The sequence below is a fragment of the Balaenoptera acutorostrata genome, chromosome 4 (assembly GCF_949987535.1).
Source record: "Balaenoptera acutorostrata chromosome 4, mBalAcu1.1, whole genome shotgun sequence".
Classification (NCBI taxonomy): Eukaryota; Metazoa; Chordata; class Mammalia; order Artiodactyla; family Balaenopteridae; genus Balaenoptera; species Balaenoptera acutorostrata.
The window spans coordinates 150,440,445-150,467,223 of NC_080067.1; the positions used below are offsets into that span (position 1 = coordinate 150,440,445).

General features: G+C 59.4%; 1 protein-coding gene across 2 annotated transcripts in view; it reads right to left on the bottom strand.

The window, feature by feature from the left end:
* Positions 1-999: 999 nt before the first annotated feature.
* Positions 1,000-26,779, bottom strand: part of ITGB2 (integrin subunit beta 2) — a 34,562-nt gene continuing 8,782 nt past the window's right edge. For both annotated transcript variants that reach the window (XM_057546073.1, XM_057546074.1), the window contains 15 exons: positions 16,490-16,550; positions 16,109-16,197; positions 13,202-13,382; positions 11,977-12,147; positions 11,508-11,749; positions 10,454-10,609; positions 9,605-9,700; positions 7,151-7,240; positions 6,161-6,301; positions 4,697-4,884; positions 4,369-4,613; positions 4,030-4,249; positions 3,611-3,813; positions 1,642-1,808; positions 1,000-1,480 (listed from right to left, as the gene is read on the bottom strand). In XM_057546073.1, coding sequence (XP_057402056.1) covers positions 1,418-1,480; positions 1,642-1,808; positions 3,611-3,813; positions 4,030-4,249; positions 4,369-4,613; positions 4,697-4,884; positions 6,161-6,301; positions 7,151-7,240; positions 9,605-9,700; positions 10,454-10,609; positions 11,508-11,749; positions 11,977-12,147; positions 13,202-13,382; positions 16,109-16,197; positions 16,490-16,547 — 2,310 coding nt within the window. In that variant the 5' untranslated portion in view covers positions 16,548-16,550 and the 3' untranslated portion in view covers positions 1,000-1,417. The remainder of the gene's footprint in view (positions 1,481-1,641; positions 1,809-3,610; positions 3,814-4,029; positions 4,250-4,368; positions 4,614-4,696; positions 4,885-6,160; positions 6,302-7,150; positions 7,241-9,604; positions 9,701-10,453; positions 10,610-11,507; positions 11,750-11,976; positions 12,148-13,201; positions 13,383-16,108; positions 16,198-16,489; positions 16,551-26,779) is intronic.

Sequence of the window (26,779 nt, forward strand, 5' to 3'; positions counted from 1 at the left end):
CACTTTTATTTCTTTAAACCTTGCTCTCAATCCTGGACCATGTGCTTTTCCGTCTCAGCGGGCATCGTTTATCATTTTACACTGGCTGTGAGGCTACCCTCTGTGTACCTCCGGGAGGGCAGTGAGGGTCTCTGCTTTTGCCCACTGTTCTCTGCACAGAGAGGGCACGAGCAGTACTCTGTAAGTGCAAGTGCAGACTCTTAACCACTGAACCGCCAGGGAAGTCCCTGAACTGATGTTCTTTTAATAAAGAGTTATGCTGGGGTTTTAATAAAAAATTATACATTTTACAGAAAAAAATAAGGGCAAATATCATCTGAAACTATGTCTATGCACGTGAATAAATATTCACAAATATTCACCCTGTACTCACATCCATCTGCTTCTCTCAGGTCTGTGTAACATGAGGAAAGAGCCAGCATTGGCAGGGCTGCAGAGGATGTTAACATACCGGAATAGAGCCCTTTCCTTGGGGACCCAGGACCGCCCCACCCTGACGGGCCCTCACGGGCCACACCCGGACCCTGACCCACATGGAGCCTGCAGAGATTGGCGGACACGCACACGGCTAGGTGATCACGCTGGGACCTGCCACCTACTACCATCACACCGGATCACCTTGACCTCCAGGTCACCCCAGGAAACAGCCCGTGAGAAACACACTTATTTAAACTCTCTTCCACTCATTACCCAAGAGTGGGTGTAGACAGCCAAGAGCGTGACAGACGCCCGCTTTCCCATCTTGCCTCGGCCCCATTCAAGCTCTGCAGGGGGACCCCCTTTGCTGGGGCTGCCCCCTGTCTTCTGAAAGCTGCCTAGGAGGTGGGGCCGGGCAGGGACAGAGAGGGGCTTGCACGGCCAACAGGTGAGGAAGCAGAAAAAGAGAACCCTGAGCCGCGGCCCAAAGTCTACACGGACCCTCGGAGTGTGTGAAGGGCAGTGGAGGTGGGGCACAGAGCCCGGCTCCCAGGGAAGCCCCTGCGGAAGGGTTATTAATTTTTTCTGTACACGTGATTGGGGGCAGCATGATCAATGGGATGTAATTTTTACACGCTGAGAAGTTCACATATAAATAAATCTGTACCACCTTTCATCAGACTGCTGTGCTGATTTTTACAAAGGACAACACATGTCTAACCTTACAGGATACGAGCAATTCCTTCTTCAAGTTGCTATCAAAAGTCACTCATATCAGAAGGGGGAGGCTGGCCCTTCTGATGAGTTCCTAGAATTATCTGGCCGCATCTGTCATTCTAGGGGCAGGAAAAACGGTGGATTTTCAGTTAGTGGTGAAGTTGCCAAGTGTCGTCAGCCAAGTCCACCGGGCGACGGGGTCACGGTCGGCCTGCTGGAGGGGACGTGGCGTGGGCTGCTCCCACCTGGGCGGTGCAAGAGGCCCTGTCTTCAGCAAGCGGCCCTAACTCTCAGCAAACTTAGGGTTCATGACTGTCGTGGTGGCGCTCTTGAAAAGGGGGTTATCCTGGTGAGAAAAGCAAGTGTGACTTGTCAGCACAGGGAGGAAGGCGCTGGGCTCTGGGGACGAGCCGCGAGGGTGGGGTGAGGCAGGCTCACACTCCCGTGGGCATGCCCTCGGCACAGAGGGTGGGAGGTGCGCCTTCGCGGGGGCCCGGGGCCACTCACGTTATTCCACTGGGACTTGAGCTTCTCCTTCTCGAAGCGCTTGTACTCCCTGAGGTCACTTATATGGGTCAGGACCTTCCAGATGCCCAGCAGGAGGATGCCAACGAGCACGACTCCTGCCACGGTGCTCCCCACGATGGCGGCGACGTTGGGGCCCTTCATGCACTCTAAGGCAAGGGGGCACACACGTGGGGGCGTCAGGCCCGCCCCGTCCCTGCACGGTGTCGGGGTCCCGCTGCTGGCTCTCAGCGACAGGTAGTGAGCAAACCGGCCCTGGCCCCGGCCCCGGCCCCCAGCCAGGGAGGGTGCAGAGCTGGGCACAAGGCCAGGCCCTGTGGTTCCAAATGAAATTGAGAGGCCCTTTGTTCATGGAGAAAGAAAGGGGGCCGAGGTGGCCAGTGAGGAACCAGGGCCAGACACTGGCCTCCCACCTGGACAGCCAATGACCCAATCACCGGGACCTAACCCAACCCACGCTGGATCAGAGCTGAGGGGTGGGCACTCTCCTCGTCAAGGCGCTCCCAGGGGAACCAATGGCAGCAGCCTTGGGAGGGAGGGGGGTGGGGTCCCAGTGCCCGAGGGGCTGCACCCAGCCTCCTCCTGAGCTTCGGGGGAGGGGGAGGCTCTGGATTCCCCCTCAGCACGCCCACGCGGCCCCTGACCAAGGCACAATGTTCAGTGTGAGCCCCTGTTTGCCCGGCTTGTGGGCACTGGGGTTTGCGGGCACCCGCCCCCCCCCCCCCGCATCATCCTGGCCTCTCCAGGCGGCCTCCCCGTCCTCACAGAAGTGGAACAACTTAGCCAGCGCCGCACAAAACCAGACCTGACCCCACACCTGCCTGTTAAAACGCCCGGGGAGAGCTGTCTGCACCAGCAGCCTGGGCTCTGCCGCCCTGGTAACAGACAAAGGGCTTGGGCCCTACCTGCCTTCCTGGGGGTCCTGTCGTGGGGAGGGGGAGCTGGGAGCAGGTCTCAGTCGTGCAAGGACCCCGGGGTGGACTGCTGTCCCGCGTCTGCTGCGGTCACCCGAGAGGCCGGCCTCGCAGCCTGTGCCCCATCCCCGCAGCCTCTCTGAGCAGTAAAGGGGCGGCGGTACCAAGAGCTGGCATGTCCACACGGCGCGGCATGCTGCTGATGTAACCCTCAAGCCCATCCCCCCATGAGTGTGTTACTCTAAGTCCCCGTGTCCCACACACGCTTCGTCATTGTCCACTCAACCTACCTCCTCGACACTGACCCACCCTCCGTCCCCACTTGTTGCCCTCCCTGCTGATCCCGCCCAGAGTTGCATCCAAGGGCAGGCTCTGCCCACGCCGCCCCCAGGACCCCAACCCAGCCCTGCTCAGTGCCCGGACTGGGCAGTGGCCCTTCCCGGGTCTGCGCCCGGCCTGTGAAAGCGCAGCTCACTCCTTTGAAAGCCGGCTGGCAGCCTCCTGGAGTGTCTGGGAAGAGACATAAGCCCAACCCCTCCCACCCCGCCCCCGCCGCCGCCCCCAGACTCACAGGGGCCCAGTAAGAGCCCAGCCCAGCACCTCTCACCCCCTCATCCCCTGGTCTCAGCTGCAAGTGTCCTCCTCAGAGAGACCTCCTGACCTCTGAGACACGCCCCGCCGGCGTCTTGGCCCCTGGGAACCGGTTCCTGTGTCCCCACCCCGTGTCCCGGGAACCTATGAAGACAGAGTCAGCCTCTGGGTCCCCGGCGAGCCGGGCGGCGGGCGGGCAGCGGCACCTGGGGAAGCCGGCTCCGGCTCCGGCTCCGCGGGCCCCTGCAGGGCCAGGGCCGGATGTGGGTCCGGCGGCCCCCATGGTCCCCCCGGCCGGCTCTCGGGGCTTGCGCTCCAGGCCGCGCTCAGCGCCAGCGCTCCGGGCAGCGCCCCTGCGGGTCAGCCGGCCGCCCCGGAGCAGGGCGCACGGCGGGCAGGCTGAGCGGCGCGGGGACCCGGTCCTGAGCCCACCCGCCCGGGCTCACCGCGCGTGTCGTTCACGTGCACGTCGTATCTGTCCCGCCCCTCGCGCTGCAACAGGGTGTAGGTCATCCAGCAGCCCTCGGAGTCGCGCTCCTTGCACGTGCGGCCGGGCAGTGGCTTGGGCAGCAGCTTCGTCTCCCCGCACGCCGCGCTGCAGTTCTTGGCGAAGGGGCCCTGGTCGAACTTCAGACACTCGGCGCAGTTGCTGCGGGCGAGGCGCGGTGTGACCGCGGGCAGGAGGGGCGGGGGCGCGGGGCCCCGGGTGTCCGCGCGGCGCGGGGCCCGGGCCACCCGGAGCTGCGGGGCCGTGCAGGGCAGTCGGGGGAGGGCCGTCCCCAGCGCCCCGCGCCCCGGGTCCGGCCGGACGGCGGTTCTCCCGGGCCGCGGAGGCGCGAGGCCGGCGGGGCGGCGGGACACTCACGCGTAGCGGGCGCAGGGCGCGGGGCAGCCCGGGCACTCGAGGCACAGGGGTGGCTGGTAGCCGGGGTCGCACTGGCACACGTTGCAGCGGCACCGGCCGCGGCCGCTGCACTCGACGCCATCCAGGTTGAGGCAGCCCTTCGTAGACTTGAGGCACTGGCACGCCGAGCCCTCGTGGCCGTTCTGGCACCTGCAGGTGCCGCAGAAGCAGAGCCCTCGCTCTGGAAGACAGGGGCCCCCGCAGACTCAGCCCCGCCCGAGCCCCCGCCCGAGCCCCCACCCCCGCCCCCGCCCCAGGGGCGGCTGAGGCTCCGCCGGTTGGTCTGTCCCCCGCGCTCACTCTCGCCCCCGCAGACTTGGCCGTCGTAGCGCTCGCAGTTGACGTTGTCACACTCGCAGAACCGGCCGTAGATCTTCTTGTTGGGCACATCGCTCGTGTGGCACACGCACTGCCCGCAGATGCAGTCCCCCAGCCCCGAGCAGATGATGGAGCTGTTGTCCTTCCGGCAGCTTCCCTCCAGCTCCTGGCTGCTCCGGCCCTGCGTCTGGCACTCGCAGTTCTTCCCCATGTAGCCGGCGTCGCACCTGCAGGGGGATGTGAGGTCAGGGCCCTCCCGCGCCGGCTCTGCTGCGGGGCGCCTGCGCGGGGGGCGGGGCCGCGGCCTCACCTGCAGACCCCGCACTCCATGGAGCCCCTGCCGCCGCAGGGGCTGTGGTCCCGGCTCGCGTCCCGGCACCGGCACTTGCACTGGGGGAGGACCCGCACAGTCACCGTGTCCGTGAAGCCCAGCGCCCGGATGACGAATGACTGCTCCTGGATGCACTCTGTAGCTGTGACCTTCACCTGGAAGGTGATCTGTAGTGGGAAAGCAGGGCTCAGGTGAACACTGGACACCGGGCACACAACCCTGCTCCCATCTCCTCCCTGGGCAGCGTGGACAAGGGCATGGCCGAGCAGGGTGAGGGTCAGCGTCCTGGGTTCCCAAGCACGGAGGGGACCGCCCCTGCTGGGCCCCCGGGGGAGTGCATGTCGGTGGGGGGGGAGGGAAGGACATGGACACTCCAGGTGGCTCCAGGACTTGGGAGGGGAGATGAGGGAAGAGAGGATGAGAGTTGGAAACTCAGAGTCAGAGATGCTGGAACATGCCCCCCACCCCTCCCCCAGCTCCCCCCCCCACCATCCTCTGGTGGCCTGGACTTGGGCAGGGATGTCTTTAGAATACTTTTAATCTCACATCCCTTTTAAAGAATTTTAGAGTGACTTTGTAAATGATGTATATTTTCTCCATGTATTTTGTCCTGAAGCCTGGAGGCTAAGATGCCAAAATCGCACAGGAAGTCCTAGGTTCTGCATGTGGGGTTGTATTCTGACCCCGAATGCCCAAGGGGAACCGAGCGGGCAGGGCAAAGTCCCTGCCACTCACACAACACTGCTGCTCAGCCAGCACTGAGCTTCAGGGAGCACCGGCTTGTCCACGGCAAGCCTCACTGCAAATCAATGTAAGTGAATCTCCAACCCGTACGTTAAGACAGAGCAGAAACATCAGGGAAGTAATCAATCAGTCACAAGACTGAATAAATTCCTGTATGGATCACCCAGTATGAGGGGGATACGTTTCACTAAAAAGTCACACACATTTAGTAAGTCACAGAGTTGAAAGAATTCCGATGTCGTTTAGAAATAAAAGCAAGTATTTTGCTGAATATTAATTCACAGCTGGAGAAAGGAAAAGTTTAATTGTTCTGGTCACGACAAATTTAAAATACCAGGGAAATAACTCAGTGCCTGTTTATAATCATTTGTGTGGCCCCTGCTTTAATGTCTTTGTCAAAAAACAAAAACACAAAAATCAAGAAAATCAAACCAAAGCAGATGCCCCGTGTAGAAGGAACGCCCTTCTTAGGCGGGTGGCGCTGTACCCAGCATCTGCCCCCAGGGGGCGCTGCCGTCCTCGCGGCGGTCGGTGTACACCAGGCCGCGAACAGTGTGTGTGGATTTTCAAGGGAAGGAACTGGACCCGCGGTGGACTGGACCCCGCCTCTTGCTGGTCCCTGTGAAGCCGTGTGCCGGGGTGCACCCTCCCTCGCTGTCCCTGGGGGAGCCCCTTCCACAGGCCGGGAGGGAGCCTCACCGGCACGTTGATCTGGACGCCGTCACAGTCCCCTCTGGGCTGGTCCACCTTCGATACCCCGTTACTGCAGAAGGAGTCGTAGGTGACTTTCAGGGTGTCAGGGAGGGTGTTGTGATCCAGAAAGACTCTGGAGGACAGTTTCTGTGGGCAAAGAGCATCGCCATCAGGCTCACCCTGCTGTCCCCGGCCCTTCCCGCCCCTTCCCAGCCGACGGCTGCCACGCCTCTCATCCCCCTCCCTCCACCCGTGTGTCCACTGAGAGCTCCATGGGTGCCGGGTCCTGCACCCCATGCCGCTGGTGGCAGGGTTACCCATGCCACGCCCCCCAACACAGGCCAGTGGAAGACAGGTCATAGCCCTGCAAGAACGGGAGCTCGACCGTCCACCCACCACTGAAACCCCAGTGCCTGGCACAGGGTGGGAGCTGGAAAAACTGTCTAAGTGAACGAGAGAGAGCGAGACAGACCGTCAGACAGGAAGAGAGACAGAGAAACAGAGATAGAGAGACACAGAGAGGTGAATGAGCCAAGAAACAGAGATAGAGAGACACAGAGAGGTAAATGAGCCACTCGCTGAAGGTGGCATCATTGGTGCAAAGACAGAGCCCCCCATGGGCAGCATCTGGAGTTTGGGAGGGCCTGCTCGGGGTGGGGGGTGCCTAGGGCTCCAAGAGGGTACGAGCAGCAAACAGAGCTGCCTCAGTGGGGCTCTGACTCAATGCAGTGTCATCAGTGCTTACTGGGTGCTCCCAGCGAGCTGTGCTCGCGAGGCCAGCAGGCCCTTTGGCTGGAAGAGGGCCTGATGCTCGTGTCCCAGGGAAGGCATGGAGGGCCTGGGGTGGCACCTACCACACCATCAACGAGGAGGACAGCTGCCCTGGGGAAGTGCCCGAGGATGGCCCACAGAACGCACGGGCTCTCCTCTCCAGACCATCCTCCTGTTGGCCTACAGCTGGGTGGCATCTTGGCTGACTACCCAGGGGGCACTTACGTTGTAGGCTTTCTTAATAAGCTGGACTACGTTGCTGGAATCGTCTGACAGCTCCCCGACTGCAGACTTGGGGATGATCTCCGTGAGCTTCTGTCAGGGAAGAAGACAGGTGGGCGTGGCCAGAACCCTGGTACCAGGACACCTCAGCATCCACCCAGTTTTGTAATAACACCCCAGAGGGTTTCCTTCCTGCTTGTGAGATGGCTCAGACAACCCTGCACCCAATTTCTTACTGTATTTAGTTAAGACAGCACGTGGTCAAGTGTTGTGCAGGCAAACGTTTAACCACTGGCTCTCAGGAAGAAAAACACCCTGAATTGCAGCGTTTGCCGATTTCCTCGGGAGAAGTACTCCGCCCTGGTTGATGTCCCAGCACTGACGGCAGAGCTGGGAAGACGTGCCTCGCCGTGGTCAGATGCCACCCCGGCGGCTTCCCCGGTGGTCCAGTGGTTAAGAATCCGCCTTCCGATGCAGGGGACACGGGTTCACTCACTGGTCGGGGAACTAAGATTCCACATGCCACGGGGCAACTAAGCCCGCACGCCACAACTAGAGAGCCCACGCTGCAACGAAAGATCCCACATGCCTCAAGATCTGCCGCAGCCAAATAAATTAAATAAATAAATAAATGTCTATTAAAAAAAAAAGATGCCACCCCATCACGCAGATGCGATAGGTGCAAACAACCCAAGGGCACAGGTAATCATGAAATGTGGCGTAAAATCAGGAAGCGATGTGTTCTGAGCGTGTGAGTTGACATAATTTAACTTTCATAATGGCTGTGTTAAACAACATTGTGACAATTGGCTCTGGCAGGCGGGGCCGGCTGGTCCAGCGGCACCTCTGGGGTGGGCAGGCCGGAGCCCGGGGTCATGCAGACAAGCCTGGGGCAGCCTCCAGGGAACATCTGTGTCCCCTGCCACCCTTAGCTTAGCCCATCTTTCACGGGAAATTGCACCATCACTTTATCTTGCAGAACCAAGGGTGGGTCACGTCCCTGCCACAAAGCCCTGCTGTGACGCCCCAGGGTGGAGTCCAGTCTCCTCCACAAAGCTCACGAGGACACACGGCCTGGCCACCCCACCTCCGGCCTCTGCCCCCCTCTCCCCTCCTCCTCAGCCTCGGGACCCCGCCAGGGCTCGGAGAGCCCTCCTGGCCACCTGCTCTCCATTCGGTGCAGAAACACGTACCGAGGAGGGTCCAGCGTAAGCTGCCCATACAGACGCGGGCCTCCTCGACCCCCCTCCCTAGGAGCCCCGGGAATGGGGTCAGGAAGCTAAGGCTCAGAAAGGCCTGTGACCTGCCCAGGGCCTTGTCCTTGCTGTCGGGGAGCAGGGTCTGGGGTCCGAGTCTCCCGTCTCCAGCTTCTACCCCATCAGCACACTGCCTTCTGGGACACGACTCCTGCTCCTAATAGCAAATTACTGGGACCCGCCACCTCCTGGCGACGAGGAGATGTTACGTCCCGTAACACGGTTGGGGACACGGCGGCTGCGAGGCCCTGACTTGCCGGCGCTCAGGCCGCTCATGTGGGCAGGTGCTCTCTCAGCGGCACCCAGCCACCAGCCCTGCTGTCCTTGTGGCTGGGCCAGCTCCCACTGCCAGCCCCCGGGGATCTTCCGGACACCTGCCCCTCCTCCCTCGGCATCCCCTGCAACCTGTCCCCAGTCTGGGGTCCGGGAACGCTGATGGCAGGCGCGGCTGGCCCCACTGGCAAACGCCCCACACAGGCACAGCAGGCCACGGGCCTCAGCAGGAAGGGGACCGGGACTCAGGGAAGGAGAGGGGCCAGGAGGCGCTCCCAGCCCATCGCAGCCAGAGGCCACCACGCTGAGCCCGGCAGATGAAAGCACAGCAAGCAAAACAGCCCCACAGTGACTGGGAGAAGGGAGGAGGGATGAAAAACGCTCTAAGACAAAAGAAAATTCCCCACGAGAATTCCATGCCAGAGAAAAATTTAGTAAGAACAGCAATTCAGAAAAGTCAGGACAGACCCAGGTCTCCTGAGCCGGGAAGGAAGTGCTGTCACAGCTGCTGGGGGGCCCGGGCGCCTGCTGGTTATGGGGGTGTTTTCCTCGCGACACTGAGCTGTGCTCTGGGGGTTCCAGAACCCTCCTGTGTACACCTTATACTGTGTGAACAGTGTTGATGTGCAAACGTATGTGGACACAAAACAAGGAACTTTCCCTGACATGACGGATGGGGTCTGCAGACCCAAAGGGTTTCGTTGAGGCAAAACCACAATGACTGAAGTGCAAGGACTTGTCAGCGTCATGTGGCCTAACGAGGCCTCAGCCCCTCAGCAGCAGCGCTCACTCCCCGAAACTCGGGCCGCCCGCGTGGCCACAGCCCACGCACCCAGCACGGAAGCAGAACTCGGGCTGTGGTCACCCTGGATTTTGTCACCATTCAGTTGCGACGCCTTGTCCTGCTAGATTGCTCAAGCCCGCTTACCTCGTACGTTTTCACCATTCTCTTGGTCACAGCAAAGATGGGCTGGATGTTGCTTTCTGCCAGTTTGTGCGCCAGCTGGCCCACCGACGGGTAATCCTAGAGAGGGAACCCCCGGTCAGATGGCTCCCAAGGGCTGGGGACAAGCCATCCAGGTTGCCTGTCTGCTCCTGTCGGTAGAAGTGACGGCCCAGGGCGCCTGCCTCGTGCTGTGATGGGCCCGCTCCCAACGATGTTCGCAACCGCGTAAGATAATGGGATTAGGAGGGAAACTGACTATTGAAATACACTCAAGAAAATATTAAAAGCTGCGAAGTGCTTCCTGATCAATGCACTAAAAAAGAAATCCAGTGGCAAGTAACCGCTCCCAGACACTCAAAGTGGAGAAGAGTGAACAGCATTTTGCGGTGTCCATACTGTGGGGCGCTGGGGAGGCGCCTCTGACTTCTCCTGGGGGCGGCATCCCAGACGCTGCCCCCAGCACAGTGGCACCTATTTTCACAACCGCATGACGTGCGCAATTTCAGGCAGAGGCTCACCGGAGCCTCAGATGTCACATCTGTCCTGTCCCAGTCAGTGGGCCCCTGAGAGCTGCCACCAACACCCACCTCGAGTCTGCAGGCTGCAGGTGGAGGACCCCAAGGGTCACATCTCTAAAGTCCTCTGCAGTGCCTGGGGTTTACGATGCCAGGGTGCCAAGCATCATTTCACAGCAGCCCAACCAGAGAATTCTGACTTCTTGGTGCCATTAAAGTGCTTCCCCCAGAGCGAGGGCCCCTCCCCACCCCTCTGGACCCCGGGCTGGGAGTGAGCCTACCTCCCCACTCCCCCCGCCCAAGACACCGCACTCACGAATTCGTTGCTGCTTTTGTACATGTTGTCCTCCAGGTGGCAGCGGCCATCGTTGGGAGTCAGGATGGCGCCCAACTTCCCGTCTCCCGCAAAGTGGAAGCCATCATCCGTGGCAAACACCAGCAGCCTGGTGACGTTGCGCCAGCCGATTTCCTCCTGACAAGGAGAGGGCAGGGTGACCTGCCTCAGCTTCCCCAGCGGGGACCCACAGACTGGAGGAGCCAAGGCAGAGCTTGCCGTGTCGGCCTCAGGGCTGTGTGCTCCCCACTCCTGGGTTTTCTGGGGAGCAGGAGGACCAGAGACAGGACCCAGCACCCAGGGGAGCCCGAGAAGTGTCTGTGGGGCGACAACCTCCCAGATGCCCAGGTGAATGTGTGGGACACCGAAGGGACAGGAATGCATGTTTACATTTGCATACTCGGTGGCCCAATCAGCTCAGACCTGGGACCACCTCCTAAGGGGATACTCCCAAAGAAGAAAAAATACTTAGAAATGTTTATCTCAGGGAAAAGCACTGCAAACACAGAGGGAGGAACCCACGGACACCGTGATGAGGGGGTGACAGAGCTAGGGCACACGTGCGTCATGAACCGTGACCTCACACAGAAATGAAAATGTGTGTCTGCAATGCAGGATGGTGCACCCAGGGACCAGAGAGGCTGGGGGACTGGGGTCCAGTCTGTGAAGGTGGCAGGACTGCGCGGCTATACACGGGTTGATGTGTTGCAACCCATCACAATACAGCGGCGGACAGGACCACGTGGCGAGGGGTCAGCAGGGGGCAGGTGACGGCCGGCACTGACACTAAAGCCACATAACTGTCGGGGAGCCTGGCCAGGACACCCTCTGTTCCTTGAGGGGCACTGGAAGTGGGGGTGATTCTACTGCAGGACCCGCCAGGGTTAGGTGGCTCAGGGGTCTTGCTTGACAGGATCATTTCCTTGCATTTAGGCTTCAAAAGATTTGCACAGGGTCGCAAGCTAATAGTGGAATCTGTGGGTGTCGTGACGGAGGCCCCCAGGTCTGGAGAAATCAGGGCAGGCAGGGGCCTCACCGGGCACGCGGCGACCTGCATCATGGCGTCCAGCCCGCCCTCGGGGGCGTCCAGGTTTCCCGAGATCAGCTGCTTCCCGACCACTGTCTGGAACTGGTTGGAGTTGTCTGTGAGTTTCAGCACGTGCCTAAAGGCGAACGGGGCCTGGCACTCCTTCTCCTTGTTGGGGCACGGGTTCCGCAGCTTCTCGGGGTGCGTGTTGACGAAGGGGAGCACCGTCTTGTCCACGAAGGAGCCGAAGCCTAGGGGTCGGGAGGACCGTGAGCCCCGGCTTCCCCACCTCATGCCGGGTGGGGGGGGGAGGAAGCAAGGTGGCACTTGGGGGGTTGCACCCAGGGACACTAGGTCTGGAGCCCTGGTGCCCTGCCCTCGGGACGCAGGGGCGCAGAGGTGCCCAGGGCGGGGGCCTGGGGGGCGTGCAGGCAGCAGGCTGGCCGGGGCTCAGGCGAGGAGGGAGCGGGCAGCTCACCGATGCGGCCGGACTCGGTGATCTCGTTGAGGGCCCGGAGCAGGTCGCCCCCCAGCTTCTTGACGTTGATGAGGTCGTCGAGCATGGAGTAGGAGAGGTCCATCAGGTAGTACAGGTCGATGGGGTAGCCCTTGGCCCGCTGGAAGGTCACGTTGAATGCAGCCGCCTGACCTGCGGGATTTGAGAATCGCGGGAGAGTGAAGGCACGCCACCTCATCTAGCGGGGCTCGGGGGCACTGGTGCCCGCTGCAGGCTTCAGGACCTTCATGACTTCCCCACTCTCTGAGGCCTGCGGGTAAGATGCAGGGCGCCTACTCGGATTCGAATTTCAGATAAAGAGCACATTCCCAAATAGAAGACTCTTTGGGTACAGAGATACTGAAAAGTGTTCGTTGTTTATCTGGCATTGTTGAAATTCAGATCCACCTGGATCTCCCTCAATCTCCCTGGCAAGGCCTTCTCTACCACCAGCCAGCAAGCAAATCCGTCCCGTCCCAGAAAGGGCTCCCTGGCCATCCTGGGGATATCCCCCTTCCTCAATCACATCCTGCTGGCTTTAGCTCTTCGTCGTCTTAATCACCACCTGTACCTGTAATTACCTGTCTATCTGTCAATACGAATAGCCTGTGTCCCCAGCTCCCAGGACGGTGCCTAGCACACAGCTGGTGCTGGACAAAGACGTGAGGAATCGAGCTCTCAATCGAGTCCCCTCTGCCTGGCCCACCTTCCAGCATCAGCTCCCACGTGTGGCCGCCCCAGCCCTGCCCAGGCCCGTCCGCCACACTCCCTTGCTGCTCCACCCCGCCGCCTTCCTGAAGGGCGTTTCTCGGAGCGCTAACAGGGAGCTATGTCCTGAACCTGGGTCCGTGGTCAAGTCAGGTGGGCAACACTGATTTAAATGTTTATTGGGGTTCCTTGGCTGCAGGACTTGTCAGAGCCTTTACTTTGCCAAGAGTACCTGGCCTTCTGAGAGTGGGACAAATGAGTGCTTTCCAGATGGCTTGTTCTCCCTTTTAAAAAGGACACAGAACTCAGGGCGGAAAGAGAGACTGGGCGCCAGCCGCGGACGGGGTGCTTGCGGGCATCCTCCCCGGGGCAGAGAGAAGAACTCAGACTGGTCCCCAGCAGTCCCAGGGCCTCGCCCAGCCCACCTGGCTGTCTGACCTGGACACACAGATACACGGTCATCAGGGGCTGGCTCACCCCCAGCCGAGGCCAAGCCTACCTGGTCTCAGGTAGAGCGTCACTTTCTGCGGGGACAGCTGCTTCTGGCCCCCCACCTGGTCCTCCTGGGTCGTGGCGTGGCTCCTGGGGTCCATGATGTCATCCGTCGGGCAGCCCTTTGACAGCAGCTGCTCCCGCGTGTCACAGCGAGTGGAGTCAGGCTCCCCCTGCCCCGTGAAGTTCTGGGGGAGTCAGGGGTCAGGGGTCAGGGGTCAGGGGCAGAGAAAAGACGGGAGCCCACACTGTGGGTGCTGTGCGAAGCTGACCCCTCATCTGCACCGGATTCAGGTCAGGAGTCCCGGTGGGAGCGGGACGAGGCAGGGGCTGGGCGGCCTCCAGAGGGCCTCTTCACGAGGCTCCGCATCCCAGGAGAGCCCGGGAGCGGGCAGCGGCGACTCAGGAACCAACGTCTCCAGCCGCAGGTGGAGCCACGGGGACTCTCCGCGGCCCACGGAGCATCTGGCCCAGGGTGTTCAGGCCCTTGGGCAGCGTCAGCAGCACCTGACGAAGGAGGGAGTGGTTCCCTCCCAAGGGGACGCGAGCGCCCCCTCTTGGGCCACGTGTTAGCCCCCAGGCACCACGCGGACCCGGAATACAGGCCAGGGCTCTGGGCCAGGCAGTTCAGAAGGAAACAGGCCAGAGGGGAGCGTGGGGGTCCTGGGTCTTCCCTCGTGACCACTGTGCCCCCACGAAGGCCCCCTGGATGTGGACACGGCAGGGAGAGAGAAGCGGCCGCATTCGGAGGGTCCTGCCCTCGGCTTCCTCCGACAAAAGGAAGCTCGGAAGAGCAACCGCGGTAGGAGACCAGGCAGGTGCAGGGGGCGTGCCCAGTGCCGGGGCGGGGCCAGCCGAGGGGCGGTGCTTCCTGAGCTGCCTCTGAACTGTCCTCGCTTTTGGAACCCTATCAATGCTTTAAGTACACGGGAAAGAAAATTAACAGGAATGGAGACGGAAGAAATCCCTAAAATGGGATCCACTCGGAAACAATTGAACCTGACTGCATTTCAAATGCATATGGTAAACTCAGGAAAGGGAAGGGAGAAATTCAACCTGAGGAGGGACTTTTTAAGCCGGGACTATGACCACACCCCAACAAGAGGAGACAACACAGACCACACCCGATTTCCCCCCTGCAGTGGTGTGGGTAGCAGCTCTGTAACCACTTTCTGTGAATTGTAGGATTAAGAAAATGGGGAAATGTATTGCGGATGTTGGGAGCCTGGCTTCTCATGAAGGGGAACCAGGAACCCTCAGAGAAACGTCTGAGTCCCCAGTGGGGGCCAGGAAAGTGCAGACGGGCCTGGAGCTCTGCTGATCCCAGAGAGTAAGAGAGCTCAGGAAGTGATGCTGGGGCGTGCTGACAGGACACAGGGCCAGCCTGGGGGCTCCCAAAGGCCACACGGGGAACAATTTGAGCTTCAAAATGACAAAATGAAAGTGATAGTTTATAAGCTACTGAATAAAATAAACATCTACGGGTCCACAGCGATGAGAGAGACAGAGAGAGGGAGATTGGGGGAAGGAAAAATTCCTCTTTACATTAGAAGCCATTAGAAGGAGTAATGAACAGGAATGTCACCATTTTGCAACCATCCCAGTGAGAACTGATTCAGGCACCCAACACCAACGGATGCTCAAGTTAGTGGGTGTAAGCCTGATGGGAAGCAGAGTATTTCCTGGCCTCGGAGTATCTCTCCACAACTTACTTACTATTGCAAAAGGGAAATAGTGACGTCATGGTGGAGAGCCTGGCAGACGCCACCTCAGCTGCGTGGTCCAGGCTGCATCCCCAGTATCAGGACGAAGTGACAACAGGAGCCCTGCATGGGGTTCCTGCCAAAACGCCCACCCTGGGCTGAATCAGAGGGCATGCCAGACAAACCCATATGAGGGGCATTCTGCAAAACTGCTGTCCTGAACTCCTCAGAAATGTCAAGGATGTGAAAGACAAAGAAAGCTGACAAATGTTCCAGATTGCAGGAGATAAAGAGACATTTGAATGCAATGTGTGGTCCTGGATTATAATATTGACCAGTGGGGTAGGTGTGGAGTGGAGGGGAGGGGGGGATGATATCAAAGACATTATTGGAACAATTGGCAAAATTTGCACAAGGTGTGTAAACTTGATCAGCGTAAAGTACCGTGTTAAGTTTCCAATCTTTGATAAATGCACTGTGGTTTTGTGAGTGCCTTGTTCTCGGGAAAGTCCCTGGAAATATTAAGGGACAAAGGGGTTTGTGTCTGCAACCTACCCTCAAACAACTGAGAAAAAAAAAATATGTGTGCATGTGTGTGTTTCCAAACAGACCTGTGGTGTCAGAACCTCAGGGACCCCCGTGAGGAGGGCGTGGTCAGGATCTGGGGGTCCCTAGGGAAGGGGTCCTCCCCAGGAGGAGGTGGAGCTACCCCAAGTCCTGGCCGTCTTGGGCCTTTGCCTTTCTTCCCAGAGGGTCTGACAAGTAAAACATGAAGTCACTAAGGACAGCAGAGAGTTAGGTTTCCAGCAGGGAACTTCCCCAGTCCTCCGTGTTCTGGGAGCGGACAGCGGGGCACATGGGCGGGTGGCAGCAGCTGCCTGCCTTCCTGCTGCAAGCACCTCTGCCTTGTCTCTGGCCAGGGCTCCTGCCTCTGGGGCTCGGGCTGCACCTGTCCAGGCCCAGCGGTTTCACTCTCAGATCTGCTTCTGCCAGGCTGCCTGGGGACACGCTGTGTCTGCCTGTCCGTCTCTCTGACGGCACTGTGTCCCTGGGCTGCTCCCGCCCCACTAGCAAGCGGAGCGGTGAAGCTCCTGGAGGCCGGCAGTCGCAGGGGCAGAGAAGGGGTCCAGCCCAGGAGGAGGGAAGTGGGGAAGGGCAGGCCAGGTGTGAGGACCCTCAGGGTGGCTGACGGCATTCAGTGAGGCTCTTACCAGCTTCTGGCACCAGGCGCAGCCGGGCCCTGACTCGATGCAGTCCCGGCAGGTGCTGACCTTGTACTTGGTGCACTCCTGGGACAGGACTGGGGGAGAGGAGACAGGCTGGTGGGCGTAGACCCCCACAGAGCAGCAGGCCCTCCAGGGACCGGGGGTGTGAATGGGGGTGGTGGAGAAGAAGGGGCAGCGGGAGGGAGGGAGGAAACCAGGGCCCCAGGGGAAGCGGCCTCCAGGAGGGTGGGCCCCACGGTGGGCGGGGGAATGGAGGAGGGCGGCAGGGCAGGGCCCTTCCTAAGCCTCCACCAGGGGACTTCGGGGCAGGAGGGTGCCAGGGCGGGTCCCATTCCTCCCATGAGGAGCTCCCCCCGCGGGACTCACCGGATCGGAGGGCAAGCAGGCCCACCAGGGGCAGCAGCAGGGGGCACTGGTGCAGCATGTCCTGTGGAGGGACGGGGGCGGTGACAGGGCCTGGGGCCCCAGACTCGGGGTCTAGAGACGCAGAGCTGGGCGGGCCGTCCCTGCTGCCGAGGGGTGCTCAGCGCTGGGGCGCAGCCAGCCCGGGGCAGTCTCCCCATCCCCCTCAGCGGGGCTGTGCGGGCCAGCGGGGGAGGAGGCCTGAGTGGGGCTGCGTGCGCCCCACACCGCTGAGCCCCCAGCCTCCGAGGACCAGCAGGGAGTGGGCCTCCTGGCAGTGACACACGCACACGTGCTCACACGCACACGTACACACTCACCACGCACGTGCACACACACGGGCGCCCAAGGTGCCGCGCGCTCTGGGCCAGGGCCCCGCGTGGCCTTCGTGGCCCCGAGTCCTCGGTGAATTGAGCTGAGCTTGGAGCAGAGACTCGGCCGGCCCAGGCCTCCTGGGAGGAGGCTGAACCAGGACTTGGAAGAGAAGCCAACTCTGAGCACCTACCGGCGCCAGGACCGTGCCAGCTGCCCGCTGGGCGAGGAAGTGCAATCGGGCAGGACATCTGGGGCCTGCCTGGGACAGACCCCTCCCCCCATATCCTCTTCCTGCCTCTTGTCTGTAGAAAAGCTTAGTCTCCCAGGCCTCCCCTGAGTCACAAAAGCCTGGCTGGAGAATTAACGATTGAAAGCATGTGAACACGTTGTGACAAAATTAGCAGTTGGGCCAGGAGAACTGGTAAGAATTCAAACAGTAAATCAGCCATACGGCAGTCACAGAATCTTTAGTTCCTCCTTGAAGTACCTAGATAACGGTATCTGATGCACATATCCTAAGCTGTTGTACAGATGCTAAAACCCCTACCAAATGGAAGAAGTTAATTGCACAATGACCATGAACATGTAGCCCCCAGACCTACTGGAGCCTAAGGATTGATAATGTGAACCTCTGTGACCCCACCTTGTTCCCTCACCATCAGCCAGTCAAAGAACTGTGCACGAGCTGATCGCATACCCTGCGACCCCACTCCCTCACCTGGCCTTTAAAAACGCTTTGCCGAAACCCTATGGGGAGCTTGGGGTTTTCTGGGCCTGAGCCACCCGTCTCCTTGCTCGGCCCTGCAGTAAACCTTTCTCTGCTCCAAACTCCGATGTTTCGGTTTGTTTGGCCTCACTGTGCGTCAGGCACACGAACTTGGGCTGTTTGACCACAGAAGGGCCCGCAGAGCCGTCACCTGCTGCCCGAGGCCACGAGCTCTAGGTGACCATTATTTTGATCTTCTTAGTCCACACCTGCTGGGCCTGGGGTGAGGCGTGGAAAGGGCGTTGGGCCATCGCTGGCTGGTCCTGATGCTCCCAGAGGCAAGAGCATGGGGCGGGGCTGGAGGCCTGGTGCTGGGGCTCTGGGTCTTGGAGGTGGAAGCAGCACCTTCAAACCTGCTGCGCAGGGACCGGCAGGGCAGCTCCACCCTCCCCCGGAAGTGCCCCGAGGGACCCAGGCTGGGCCCAACCCTCCTCCAGGCCAGCTCCCGGGAGGCGTGGCAGAGCTTCGTGGGCCCGCTAGCCCCCGCGTCTGAGAACCCGTAGGGCTGCTGCCTTTTAATCTGACGCCAAGAGAGCGGAGCGGGTGCTGAGGAGCCAACAAACCAGAGGCAGCCGACAGGAAGGGGAGTGTTTTATCAGAAACCGAGATCAAGGCTCATCCTGACTGCCTTCAGACGCCAGCCCCTCTCCCCAGCACACCGCTTGACAGTGCTGGGCCAGCACGGTGCGCTCAGGGTCCCAAATCCGGGCCGGCACGTGCTCCAGCCCAAGGTCCACTTGTGCGGAAGACCATGTGGCCCCTGCCCTGGCGGCCTCTGCCGTGGCCTGTGGGCTCTGGGTGCACCTGGAGGTGGGGCCTGCCCTCGCCTCTGCTCTCCCGTAACCCCTGCACGTGTACCAGGGGCTCTGGGGTGGAGGAGGATCCCAGGGGGTCCCATGGGGGGACCCAGTGCTTAGAGGCCCCGCCCAGCCCCAGTCTCCGGTCTTCTTGGGGGTGACCCCGCACCCCGGTCCCCACCAAGATTATAATCAGGAGCTAGAAGTGTCAAAACAGAACAGACCCCTTCCCTTTTCTTTCCTGTTCAGGTCAAAAGCAGAACTTACGCCCTGCTCTGGCTTCCGGGGTCACAGAGCGGGAGCTGGGAAGGTGCTTTCGGTTTACTCCACACCCACCCGCTTGTGAAAGCCCCGTGTTGCCCCAGAGCCCCCTGGGCCCCCTACCGTTCCGCAGCCGGACGCCCCGTGAGGCCCGCGCGTGCTCGCTGACCCCGCCGGCTGACTTGGGCGCCGCCGGGCCCTGTCGGCCTCAGGACAGCACCCCACTTCGGGGGCAGAGGCTGCTCCCAGTAGAGGTCGGGGAGCCCCCCGCCCCAGGCGCCCCAGCTGTGCACGTAGCCGGCGGGGGCGCCAGTCCTGCCAGGGGTGGGGAAGGCCCTCCAAAAGCAGCTCGACGCCCTTTCCTGTGGCCACGGACCCCAAACAGTCACAGCAACCAGCAGGCAAACCCCGGTCCTCGCCTGCGGAAACCGAGGCCCCGGCGGCAGCAGGATGCGGACCCGGTACCGCTCACAGCGGGCGCACCCGCCCACGCGGTGGGGAGAGCGCCTTGGTTATGGCGAGAAGACCCACAGGCCACAGGTTCCGTCCACAGGAGGGGCGTCGCCGGTCTCTCTTCCCCCTTAAGCACTGGACTCCTGCCGCGACCGGCTCCGCCCCAGCCCCAGTGCCCACGGCCCCTCGGGGGCAGGACACCCGCACACGCGCTGGCTCTGGGAGCTCGGAGCGCGGACCCTGCAGCTAGCCCTCCTCTCGGCCCCGGGCAGGGGTCCCAGTGGACGCGCCCGGCAGCCAGGACTGGCCATCAGAGGCCCCGATGCCGCAACCAGCATGGCGGGGCCTCACAGACCAAGGCCTCCTCTGGGTGTCGTCCTGGGGCCCGGCCCCCTGGACGGCGCAGGGCAGTGCCCGTGCCCGGGTCCCCGGCTGCCCCAGCGGCATACTCTGCCTCGGCTCTCTCTGTGTGCCTGGAAGGGCTTGCGGGCCTGGTCCCGCTCTGGGGGAGGGCAGGCTCGGAGCGCCCTCGTGAACGTGAGGCCCCGACTCGGCCGGGACAGCTGGTCCGAGAGCAGGAAGGAGGGCGCGGGCTCCAGCTGGGCCACCCGAACCCAGACCTGCGGCACCCTCCCTGCCACTCCGACGGCCCCCAGGCTGCACTCTCCCCAGATCTAAGGGCGGCCCCGCCCCAGGACTCAAGGTGCAAAACCCCAAGTCGAGGTGGCTTGAGAAACCCAAGGCCCCACGGGCCTGTGAGGACTTTGCGTCAGAGCTACCCTTGAGCTTGACCCTGCCCGACAGGGGGTTGCTGGCGCGACCGAGTGCAACGGCAGGAAGTGGTGCGTCCCCGCGGACCCCGGGCACCCTGAGGATCCCCCTTCACGATGAATAAAGCTCTGAGCGTCGGGGTCCGTCAGGGAACATCAGAAGAAAAATAGGATATATTCCTTCCAAATCCCACGCACTCCACAAAAGCCCATAGTCCCTATTTGGTAAAAGAAGAGAAAGAGGAAACATCGAAAAAGAAAGAAAAGTTTAAGAGGCAGAGGGAGGCCCCACGTCGGAGGCAGGGTAAGCTGCTGTCGGATCAGGCTTGCCGTCAAAGATGAAAGGTTTGCCAAAGTGCAGACCCTTAGACAAGGCCCTGGGGGGCCCCAGGACTCACCGACCGTCAGGACTTGGCGTCAGGGCCTGCCCTTGACCGTTCAAGGTCAGACCATAAACCACCTGGTGCTGGTTTCCAAGAGGCATGGCCAGCAAGTGGCAAGGAACAGAGATGCTGTCAGGAAAAGGTTAAAAGAGGAGAAGGCAGGGGTGCGGTATTCATGCCAGGAGCTGAGGATTCAAGGCTGTTTCATGTAGAAAAAGGCCAGTGTTGACAATGGATCTAAAATAGGCATCAACCTTTTAAACCAAAAGACAAAGTTAGGGTGTGGTCGTTTCTGCTTTATGTAAAGACAAAAAAGAATTGGACAGAAGTGGATTCCAGTGGGGGCTGGAACCCCTCCCCCCTGCCCCAGGTCACGGAGTTTCCAGACAGATCAGAAGACAAGGGCAGAGGGGATTGAGGAGGAGGCCACCCCCGTATTCTCTGAACCCACACATTCTCGGCCCCAGGAGAATCCACTGCACATGTTCATCACTGCTCCGTTCACCACCCGTGAAGGCTGATGGCAGAAATTTTAAGGGCCACAGTTTCTGACCAAATGGAATAAAATGAGATGTCCCCCCAACACACACATATTAATTAGAACCTTTAAAACATTCTGCCCAATATCCCTTAAGTCCAAGAGGAAATCAAATTTATATGTACAGACACTTCAGAAAAGAGACAGCACAACTTTCTCTGTTCAACGGGTCCCCGATGGAGAGAGAAGCCCGAGGCCCTAAATGCTTTTCTGCCTGACGGAGGGAATGATGATAAACGTGCAGGACGGAAAGTTCAGACGTGAGAGAAAGAGCCACAAAGCTCAGGAAATAAGGGAAGGGAGGTGGGAAATACACAGACAACAGAAAAAGTCGATGAATCCGAAAACAAACAGAAAAGCTAAAATTGATAAAGACATTGAAAATCATTTCTTTGGAAAAAGCAATAAAATGGGTCATCTGGAAGAGAGCTTGTATGGCAGTCGCCAGGGAGCTTAGGAAAGGAAGAGGGAAGGCAGCAGTGAGCTGTGCACTGGCCTGTAAAACGCATCCAGAAGCTTCGGGGACAGAGTCGGTGTGACCCTGGCCCTCGGGCCGGTGGCCGGGGGAAGGGAAGCGAGCAGTGGCACTCCGGCCTCAAAGGCACCAGGCACAGCATGTTCCCAGGAAGCCACGTGCCGTGGCAGTGCCCCCTTCACACCATGGGACCCGTAAACCCAGGTTTAGGAAATAAAATGATAAAAGGAATAGAAGAATGAGTATCTCAGAGTAAGGACACTGAGCGTAAAAACTAAGGGAGAAAATACCAAGAAGATAGACTCAGACTTCCCTGGTGGTCCAGTGGTTAAGACTCTGCGCTCCCAATAGAGGGGGCCTGGGTTCGATCCCTGGTCAGGGAACTAGATCCTGCATGCGTGCCGCAACTAAGACCCAGTGCAGCCAAATAAATAAATAAATAAATATCAAAAAAAAGAAGAAGATAGACTCTAAGGTGAAAACTCTAATTCGAAAAGATACATGCACCCCAGTGTTCATAACAGCACTATTCACAATAGCCAAGACATGGAAGCAACCTAAGTGTCCATCAACAGAGGAATGGATAAAGAAGATGTGGTACATATATACAGTGGAACACTACTCAGCCATAAAAAAGAATGAAATAATGCCATTTGCAGCAACATGGAAGGACCTACAAAATTACTATACGAAGTGAAGTAAGTCAGACAAAGACAAATAGCATATGATATCACTTATATTTGGAATCTAAAAATTGATACAAATGAATGAATTTACAAAACAGAAACAGACTCACAGACATAGAAAACAAATTGATGGTTTAAAAGGGGAAAGGGGGAAGGGATAAATTAGAAGTTTGGGATTAACATATACACACCATTCTGTATAAAATAGATAAACAACAAGGACCTACTGTATAGCACAGGGAACTATATTCGATATCTGTAATAACCTATAATGCAAAAGAAACTGAAAAAGAATATATATATATGAAACTGAATCACTTTGCTGTACACCTGAAACATTGTAAATCAACTACACTTGAATAAATTAAATAAAAAGAAGACAGGCTCTAAAAACAAATTTTGTACATAAATAATTGAATAGATGAAAATATTTAGTATCTGTCTCATGCAGAAGGTGAATGGTAATCTTTGTGTCCAAGGAGATTTTAGAAATAATAACAAAAAGGCAAATACCCCATAGAAAAGGATCTTGTGAACAGATAATTCACAAAAGAAGAAATGCAGCTTGTTACCAAACATTTGAAAAGGTTGCTCTGGCAGATAATTGGGTATTGTAATCAAAATATCTAGATTCCTGGTCTAGCTGTCAAACTGGACACTGTTTTTAACATCCCTGAGGCCCACCCAGCGGAACCTACATGGCATGAAAATGTGTGAACGGCTGCTTGCAGCTCAATTTTTACAATCAAAAGTCGCTGTGTGGGAAAACAATAAATGTAAATAACCAAAATAGACCATGTTTCTTCTGTGTGGTGGCATTAGAAGTATTTTCAATTTTCTTCATTATTCTGGTTTGTATTTTCCAAACTTTCTACAATAAACATATATAATGATTTTTTTTAAATTCATACATTTAAGAAAATCTGAATATCGTGGTGGTTGAGGAATTGCTTGGAAATGTCTCTAGATTCCTAAAGTGGTCAGTTCCTCTGTTCCCACTGCTGACACTTCTGAGGACAGTGGTCCCCTGCTGGGACATCTGCTCATAGCTCGTTTGCTCACTCATTCATTCACTGAACAAGTGCTGCCTGTCTGGCCCCTGGGCACTGCTCTCCGGGATTCTAGGATTCTGACCTCTGCCAAGACCTTAGGGCACCTCCACACCCCACACCTCCCCCAGATTCCCATCACACCCGAAAGCCCCACTGCTGCAGACACCAACGCATGGCCACACCCACACTATTTAAAAATGAACTGGTGGGTTTTCATCACTAGGTGTTCAGCAAGGGCCTCCAGACCACTGTCGGATGCTTCCAACTTGCAACAAATTATAAAGCATTTGTTTTGTCTTTTGTAACCATATACAAATAAAATATGTTTACAAAAAAATAAATTGGTGGAAGCACGGCTCCCGAGGGGCTGCCTTTCTGTGTGCCCCCAGCCCCTGGAGCACTGTGAGAGAAGGCCTGCCCCGTGCCCATGGAGGCCCGTCAGGCAGGAGCCCTGGCTCGGTGAGGTCTCGTCCGTCAAGGAGGCTGACCTCAATCCCTGACCTTAGCTCCTCAGCCAGCAGGGAACCCTTCCAACCACTTCTGGCTGCAGCCCAGGGTGTGACACACCCAGACGACCTTCCCTCTGGAAGCTTCCAGAGCAGCGGAATCAGGCCACATGGGTGCGGAGGCCTCTGCATCTCAGACTGGCCATATCTGAGCATCCGAGGGGCCTGACCCCACATCTGCCAATGGGAAAGGGGCCGCGACTTGCTCTGTGACGACGCCTGGGAAGAGGGCAGTGGCTGTGCAAGGTTGGGCCACAGCGCTGGGGACCACGGCAGACATGGTCAGTCCTCAAGGGAGCCTCAGCTAGTGGGTGGCGGTCCCTGCTTGGAGAGCCACTCAGGACCCCCGATCCCAGAGGACCAGGGCAGGGCACTGCCCACGGCAGCCACCCTGCTGTCCTGGCTACACTCTGCACTCACAGCCTCAGTTCGCCCGCAGCTGCCCTGGGGGTGGACCAAACCTGCTCCCTGTTCCTAGGGAGGGCTCTGAGAGGGTCAGGCCCTCGGCCACACAGCCAGGACAGACGCCAGGACCGGGGCCCACGTCAGCCTGACCCCAGGGCTGACACGCTCAAGTCTACGCCCAGCTGCCGAGTGAGTGTGGACGGGTGACTTCCCCTTCTGGACCTCAGTTTCCTCCCTTGTCACAGAGAGCCAAGGGTGCTGTGATGGTGAATTTCACGTGCCAACTCTGCTGGGCCGTGGTACCCAGATGTTTGCTCAAACCCTGGTCTGGATGTTTGCTGCAAAGGTGTTTCTTAGATGAACTCAACATGACATCAGTGGGCTCTGAGTAAAGCACACGGCCCTCCATGATGTGGGCGGGCCTCATCCAACCAGTCGAAGGCCTTGAAGGAAAGACTGATGTCCCCCAGGAAGGGGAGACCTCTGCCTCCAGACGGCCTTTGGGCTTCAGCTGCAATGTCGCCTCTCCTCTGGGTCTCCAGCCCACCCTGCAGATTTGGGGTTTGCTAGCCTCCACAATCGTACAAGCCCCTAAATGAATCTCTGCCTCTGTACACACACACACAGGCACACGTGTACACATCCTATTGGTTCTGTCTCTCTGGGGAGCTCGCACTAGTACAGACCCCAAAATGAGCACCCCAGGTTCAGGGAAAGCTGCTAGAGGTGTTTTTTAACACCACTTCGAGGTGAGCAGGCAGAGCCGTGCTTTCCTGCTCCGTGGGTTTCAGAGGCAGTGAGGGTACCCGGCTCCTGTTTCTCTCCACCGCCATCAGAGCCCTGCGGTGGCGGCGCCCCACCCCTGAGCCTGCGTGACACGGTTTCAGACCTGGGCTGCGTCGGGTGCCGTGCTGAGCAGGGACCGGGCCAGGGCTCACGTGGAAGCCAGGGTCTGCTGGCTCCCTGGCACCCCCGGCCCTGCTGCTCGACTGCTGGGAGGGTGAGCCGCCCGGACACCCCCGGCTTTTGGTGGGGGGGACCTTGGACCAGGCAGGAAGGCCTGCCCGGGTCACAGGCTGGCAGCTCGGGGACTTGACCGCACCTGCCATGTCACCAAGACACCCGCTCGTCAGCGGTGGGAGAGACTGGAAACCCCCAGGCCCACCGAGGACTCCCCTCTCCGTGGGCTACCCTGCCCGGGAGGCGGAAGGCAGGGGCTCTTTCTGAGCAGCCTGGGGACCCCGCCCGCTGCTACAGCTGAACGTGGGCTCCACCAGCCTGACGGGGGACGGGGCCCCAGCGGCCAGGCAGGTGACACGCGGCAGCACGGCTGGGACAGGTGGGTCTTGGCACCTTCCCCCGCCAGCCGCTTGCTCCCTGGGGGCCTCAGCGCCCCCGTCGGGCCTCAGCTCCCCGCTCGGGCAGGTCTGGGTGAGGTGACGACAGAACCGACACCCCATTTTAGGTCCAGTTTGCGCAAAGGGAAACGGACAGTGACCACACTAGCATCCCAGCCCTGCCCGCCTGGTGGTGTCACCGGGGCGTCACCAGGAGACTGCCTAGTGCTGGCGGGGAGCGCCGGATGGGGCTTCTCAGCTGTGGGCACAGTTATTAACGCCAGCTGTCCCACAACGTGGGCTCAGGCGGGACAATGGGCCACTCGTGGTGACAGGTGTGCAGGCCGCCGGACCCTGCCACCCAGGACCCATCCTAGAGCTGGCGGGGCCTGAGTCAGGAGAGGCCACCGCGGGCTCTGTGCTGCCCCATTCGTGGGGCGGACGCCTCTCCACAGCCCTGTAACCGGCGGAGCTCGGCCTGAGCTGAACCCGCGGGACCCTGTGGACGCAGGCCCACACCTCCGCCCCCTCCAGGGAAGTGAGTTTTGAATTACAATTTGATATAGAGTCAGCTGGAGTGTAAATACTGGCCCATTTCGCAGGTGGGAGGCCCAGCAGCCGGCCTATCTCCTGCCCATCTTGCCAGGGTGCAGGCAGGGCCGGCCTCTCCCCTCCCCTGGACAGTGGTGGCCCCTCTGCTGAGCTTCTGCAGGGCCCCTGGCTGTCTGGGGTGTCTTCCCTCGTGAAATCTCCAGGAGGTGACCGTGACCAGCACAGTGCAAGCTGACAGCCGCAGGCAGACAAATCCACGCAGATTTCAGCGAGAAACCCGAGGCCGGTGGAGCGGTGTCTGGCTGCCGGGCCGAGCCCCTCAAGAAATGTCTCGATTCACTCCCGTTGGGACAAAGCCCTGGGGCAGCCGTGAGTCCCCTCTCCCAGCGCTTGTCCGGGTCCTTGGGCCCCAGTCCCCCCACTCCTAAGGGGACAGGCCTCCAGGGGCCTGGCTGTGGGAGGTTTAGGTCACACACCCAATGCCTGACCCCCTAAAGCTTAAGTGTCACCCAGCGTTTTCACATCGTTAGGCCAGAGCTAGTGAACCTTCGGGAGTCCGAGAGAAGCAGCAGACCCACCCCCGAGACAATGTACCGTGCACACACACACACACACACACACACACACACACACTGCTGGAGGACAGAACCACCCCGGCAACCACGGAGCTGTGAAGACAGAACGGGACCCACTCAAGCAGGAAGAGGAAGGCGCAGCTGGGGAGGCCCAGGGACCCTCCTGCAGAGCCTGGCCATGCCGGCCCCGTACCCACCAGACGGGGGTCTTGCCTGTCCCCCAGCCTCCTCCTGGCTCTGCCGGGCCTTGCAGCCCCCGCATTGGGGGCTCAGCAAGTGCCTGGGGCTTGTTGAGGGACCCTCACCCGGGGAGCCGAGGCTGGGGTCTGAGTGCATCCCCCCGCCATGCCGGTCCCACCTCCTTGGTTACATCCCTCCCATCA